Source organism: Oryzias melastigma, linkage group LG19 (genome assembly GCF_002922805.2).
Source record: "Oryzias melastigma strain HK-1 linkage group LG19, ASM292280v2, whole genome shotgun sequence".
Classification (NCBI taxonomy): domain Eukaryota; kingdom Metazoa; phylum Chordata; class Actinopteri; order Beloniformes; family Adrianichthyidae; genus Oryzias; species Oryzias melastigma.
In genome coordinates, this window is record NC_050530.1 from 12,099,595 (window position 1) to 12,105,708 (window position 6,114).

The following is a 6,114-nucleotide window of genomic DNA, read 5'->3' on the forward strand; positions in this document are numbered from 1 at the left end:
TTCACACTTTGAGTTTTCATGATTCATGTGTCATCTCATTTTGTTAGGTGCAAGGGGTTGGGGGGGTTAATTATTTCCTTTTATATTGTTTTAAACCTGTAAATCCCTTTGTGTTGCCATTGCATAAAGTGCTCTGTAAATAAAGTTTGAATTTGAATGGAAAGCCAGGATTTTCTAGATTATAAAGAAGCATAATTAAAAATTAATCACCTCTTATTTGCCTTAAAAACAATTATTTTAAAGTATCTATGCTATCAAAAGATGCCTTACTTTAAAGTGAGAAACTTTGTTGAACTGAATTATGTCTTTCAGGAATGTGGTTAAACTTTACTTTCCTTATCACAATGACACACTTTCATCAGGCTGAGTTTGGCCTGCTGTCTAAAAACAACATTTCCCATGTTCCCATTTTTCCTGAATCAGCCTCCAAAGGCAGTTGAGTGCAGGAAACTCCCTGGAAGTGAAGTCTTTCGGCAGATAGTTTCACTTTACCGCAGAGAATAATCGCAGATCAAACAGTTGCGCAGCGTAAAAGCAATTTGGTGCAGAAAGTTTGCAGGAAGTGTGCTCGTTAGTGCATTCCTGGGAGGATTGCAAACGGGGGAGTTGGGGGTGTTAACCGAAATAAGACCCTTTATGCTTTTTCACGTGAGAAGGGGCTCCTTTATAAAGCGATTCTTCTGTGGAAAAGCTGTAGACGCAAAGCGAGAAAGATCTGTTTTACGCAAAAGTGTGACCGGTGCATCAAACCATGGGGACGCACACATTACCGGAGGGATTCTCGGACTTTGACATGTTTACATTCGGCTCTGCGCTCCTAGTGGGGGGTAAGTAAAGGAAGTATGTGCAAATGTGTCATAAAAGCATAAAAATGATCAATCTATGGAGCTTTGTATCAAGTATCTTGCTTTTTGCAGCTTTTATTTTGAAGGATTTTTGTTCTGAGCCAGATTATTAATTTAATTTGATTTTTATTTCAATCTTTTATTATTTATCATCTTTTTTCTGACTCAAAGTTTATCTTTGGTGGCTTGTCATCCCTTCCAGGCCTTTTAGGGTTCTTCCTCAACTCTATCAGCATCCTGGCCTTCCTCAGAGTGAAGGAGATGCGAAGTCCCAGCAGCTTCCTCGTCTTCAATCTGGCCCTGGCCGACCTCAGCTTGAATTTAAACGGGCTCACTGCCGCTTACGCCAGTTATCTCAGGTATCAAACAAGAAGAAACACCATTTATTTTTGTGTTTCTCTGCTTATATAAGCACTTCCTTTTTTTCTATCACAGATTGGTACAAAGCCTCTTTATGTAGTCCCTTGGCAAAATTAAGTCCAGTGTTTGATATTATCCTGCTTAAACCAAGTAAGCCTCTGGATTTCATAATCCAGTCCACAATCCCCTTTGTTCACACTGGAAAGTGTTGCAACCAGCTCTGTTGAAAGTGACCAACTAAAGTGATTCAATTATTAAAAAAAAAATAAAATAAAATAAAATAAGAATAAAACAATTTAAGGTCAATTATAGTCATGGTTTGAAAAAAAAGGTATTTTACTAAGTATTTTACATTTTAAATTTGTTCTGATTGTTAAATAATTTTCAGATTGACAGTAAATGCTATTTAAATTTAAAAAAAATATGAGCCAAACAAGTTTATTTATATGTTTATTCCAATTTTGGTCACCTAAGATTTCAAGTAGTATTTCAAAGGTATCATTTACATGTATTTTATGGTATAAGCTTATCTTCAATGGTAAAAACTGATCATTTAAGGTCCGCAAAAGCTTCAAAACAAAACAAAAAAAAATCACAATAAGGAATTTTACCCTGAAATAGCTGGTCTGTGAACTGTAACTAATGTGCACTCTAGTGTAAAAATATTTGCATAATCTGCTATAGAAACACAACAAAGCAAAACTTGTTGAAAGTATTTTCTGACACTCTAATTGTTTCATACACTGGGCGCTTTTTAATGAGTTATAACTAGAGTTCAAACTGTAGTTGTTGTTTTTCTGCTTCCAAAGTGAAAAATAATAATAATGAACACCCATCAGTTTAACGCTGGCTGTGATGTGGGGTTTAGAAGTACGCATTGTTTTGTGGATCATCAGCCAGAAAGCTTTCCAGCCCGTGCCCTAATCCAAAGTGGTTGCTGAGAAATTCAACTGTTCTGTGTTTAAAAAAAGAATGCTGTAAGCTGGAGTGGAGTGTGACAGAAGGCTCTTTGTTTCCTCTCCAGGTATTGGCCCTTTGGCCAGGAAGGTTGTGACTATCACGGCTTCCAAGGGATGGTTTCAGTTCTGGCTTCCATCAGCTTCATGGCTGCAATTGCTTGGGACAGATATCACCAGTACTGCACCAGTAAGGAAGAGAATCGCCACATAAAAGCAGTCAGACTCACACTCCTTTCTTCCTAATGCAAATTATTAGTTTGTCTCCACATGGTCAAAGCTGCTGATCGATGCAGCTCGTTTTCTGTCTTCACTTACATGTCTTAGTGGGAATTTCCTATTGATGCTCCCTAAGGAAGATTTAAGAACATTTAGATCTAACAAAAAAAAAAATAAAATGTGTCAATACAAACTTTAATACAAGAAACTGATTTTTTAAATATTCTTAAAAATTCCATATGTTTTAATGCAACAAGGGCTCAAAACTGACATCTTACTGTAAAAAACAAACAAAAAAATGGCTTTTTTGCTACAACCTGACACCGAGATAAACCTTAGGACATGTCCGACCCTTCAAAGAGATGACAGCAATGTTACAGTCACAACTATAACTGCCACCATGTGATGGCATCTACAAAATCTTCAAGATTTCATGCCATTTTCTTTTTTTTTTTTATTGTTGGAGTGATCATGGATGTAGACCACAGCAGTATTGTGGTCATCAGGTGTGCAGAACTGCCCCCTTTTTATAAATCCACCGAGTGGTTAGTTGGACTTGATATGGACAGAGACATTTACGCATCGTCTGATCAGAGCTGCTGCCGGCCCAACACATTCACGTAAAAAAACGACGATTTGGGGACACCCAAAATGTCAATTTATGACTTCTTAGCCAAACATCAATATGTGAGGAGTTGGGAGTGAGAATGTGTTGTCCAGTCAGTGATTCAGGCCACCGCCCTGTGACTGCCCATCTGTCACCCAATGTCATCCCTCAACCGCCATCGAGTGACCTCAAAATGTACCCGGGCGAGCACTGACCGATGTGAACTTTTAGAGAGAAATCGCTATAAAATTGCGACTTTTACTTAAATCCTTCACCATTATGCGGTAATGTAACTCAATTATAAATGTTTGTGTGCGGCCACCTTTCCAAATTTGCTAAAAAAAATGCTTCTAGGTCGCCTCACAGTGACTTTTTTTTGGATATGTGACTGTAGAATGTTAGAAAAATGTATCCAAAAAGAAAATTTTATCTTTTTTTTTGTTTTTTTACAAAGAAAAGTTTTGCTTCGAAATCAACCTGCAAATATTAGTTAGCCAGATGGAATGTTTATATTTTTTCCCCCTTATTTACTTTTTTAAGTGGAAAAATGAAAGTGAATCTGTATCAAAATAAAACATAAACAGGACCATTATGTGTGTTCAAGTGCTTCCAATCTTTTTTAAGTTTTAGAAACTATTTTATTTAGTGAAATTTGGATTATCAGTTGAACTGCTGATACATACATTCATAAAAATATGGAAAAGAATCAGAGAAATATTGGTAATTTTTAAGACAGGAAAAGCAAACAAGCATTATGGAAGAAAAATGGTTCATATTCAAGGATGTAATGCTGTGAACCTGTGTAGCGTGAAGCTAAATTAATCATAAACTCACCTGTCAAATGTGGCTGAAGTGGTTATAACAATGCAGAGCCTCAGGAGTACGATGATAAGTCGAGATTTTTAGGCTAAGGATGCTGTTTTATTCAGGACAATGTTACAACTGCATGGAGGTCAGAGACAGAGTGGGTTTTATAATAAGAGTCTGTAAGAACGGCAGACTGAACCATATTTTTACTCTCATGAGAATATAGGAAAATATAAAATTGTGTTTTTTTTGTTTCATAAAATAAAAGCTAACCTGAAAAAAAACACTATTTTAATTTCTATTTGCACATCCACTCTTTACAATGGCTCCATACCTGTTTGCTTCCTGCAGGACAGAAGCTCTTCTGGAGCACAACTATAACGATATGCAGCATCATCTGGATCCTCTCCATCCTGTGGTCCGCCTTTCCACTCATGGGCTGGGGCGTCTATGACTTTGAGCCCATGAGGGTTGGCTGCACTCTGGACTACACCAAAGGAGATCGGTGAAATGAAGAAGCACTATTTAAACTTTACTAATGAAGAGGAGAATCTGTGTTTTTACAACTATTTTTTGTGGTATTTACATCTGTAACAGGGACTATATCACCTACATGCTGTCGCTGGTCTTCTTCTACCTGATGTTCCCGTCTTTCATCATGTTGTCGTGCTACGATGCTATCTACAAACACTTCAAGAAGATTCACCACTACAGGGTAAATATGCTGCAATATTTTTTCTCAAAATATCCTAAAGATTAGACACTAAGATTATAACAGCTAACTCACTAAAAAGCATCATAAATCCACCCAAGTAGATAACTAGACCAGTCATTTTTCTTTCATTTTCTTAAAAAAAAAAAAACTAACCAAGAGGTAATTTTATTAGAAAAAACTTTGTTTCACACATTAACTGTAGATTCCTGGACAGAGGATGTGATCATGTGACCTGTTGGTTTCCTATGAAATTTTTCTTGAGCTCTGTAGTCTACAGTTTAACATATAAAGTGACTAGAACCAACATGCATTTTAATGGGCCCCTAGTGGTTACTTGATGAACTACATATAACTACTTTTTTATTTTATTTTTTTGGAGAAATAATTAAGTTTACAACATTTTTGGAGATGATAAAAAAGTAACTAAAATACCGTTCATAAGAATAAAAGTGACTGCATTAAAAAAAAGAAATAGGAAGGGGTTTATAGAGAGTTACAAACTCAGTATTTCGCACATGGCTTTTGTTATTTTACTCTGAATACTTCCTGCGAAGTTTGAAAATGAAATCAAAACTACTTTTTCTTTGTGCACATTGTTGCATTATAGCATCCATCTTGTTTGAGTTGTAAACATGTCATCTCTTGTTTGTTTTTACCATTTTTTTTTCTATTTTTACTCACGAATTAGATTTATTTGTTACCATGGAATAAAAAATATGTTTTATTTTTTTATTTCATTTCATTTTTGGAGATGCAATTTTCCCTATAAGTGGAAATAATTGCAGCAAGAAAAAAATATTTCACATACTGAGCTCCAAATTGTATATTGCACTCTTTCCAGGAACAGTTATTGTATTTTTCATGCATTTTTTAATGTATTTTTACACAGTTAAATGACACATTTTTGCACAAAATATTTTACTTGGAAACCACATTCTTACAATATTTGATTAAAAATGAGACCCGATGTTTTGGCATCATGTGTTGATTTATTTTACATGATGTATAACGATGTGCTCTTGTTCAGTTTAACACCAGCTTGCCCTTGAGGGTAATGCTGATGTGTTGGGGTCCGTACGTCCTCATGTGCATCTACGCCTGCTTCGACAACGTCAAACTCGTCTCTCCGAAGCTGCGAATGGTGAGCATTTACTGCCAAAATGAGGGTTAAGCTACACCGAAAATACCAGGTTTAAATGCATTTTATCATCTGTTTTCTCTCCTTCAGTTGCTTCCTGTTATTGCAAAGACAAATCCCTTCTTCAACGCTCTCCTCTACTCATTCGGCAACGAGTTCTACCGAGGCGGCGTGTGGAACTTCCTCACCGGACAAAAGATTGTCGAGCCAGACGTTAAAAAATCAAAACAAAAATAAAAAACTTAATATGATCTTTAAAAAAGAACTTAAAGCAAGATCTTTTGTGGTCTTTTAAATTTTTAAATCCAGATCATTTGAATATGTGTTAAGCATCAAAACACCGTAGTTGCCTTTATAATTCCTTATTTTGGGTAAATTTGCAGCTGGACGCTTTGCAGCATCTTATCTTTGAGCTGCTCCTCCGTCCGCGCTCATGAACACCTGCAATAAACAGATGCTGCTGCTCA

General features: G+C 36.2%; 1 protein-coding gene across 1 annotated transcript; it reads left to right on the forward strand.

The window, feature by feature from the left end:
- The first annotated feature begins 414 nt into the window (after window positions 1-414).
- On the forward strand, window positions 415-6,114 carry rgrb (retinal G protein coupled receptor b). The gene is made up of 7 exons (XM_024284360.2): window positions 415-827; window positions 1,048-1,204; window positions 2,230-2,351; window positions 4,146-4,299; window positions 4,392-4,509; window positions 5,537-5,650; window positions 5,738-6,114. The coding sequence occupies exons 1-7, from the start codon at window positions 752-754 to the stop codon at window positions 5,882-5,884; spliced, it is 888 nt and encodes a 295-aa protein (XP_024140128.1). The 5' UTR covers window positions 415-751; the 3' UTR covers window positions 5,885-6,114.

Bases quoted from the DNA above. Each gene is read 5' to 3' on its own strand.
- rgrb (XM_024284360.2), top strand. From the start codon at position 752: ATGGGGACGCACACATTACCGGAGGGATTCTCGGACTTTGACATGTTT. The intron at 1,205-2,229 runs GTATCAAACAAG...TTTCCTCTCCAG, and splicing joins GCTTACGCCAGTTATCTCAG to GTATTGGCCCTTTGGCCAGG. The intron at 4,510-5,536 runs GTAAATATGCTG...GCTCTTGTTCAG, and splicing joins AGAAGATTCACCACTACAGG to TTTAACACCAGCTTGCCCTT.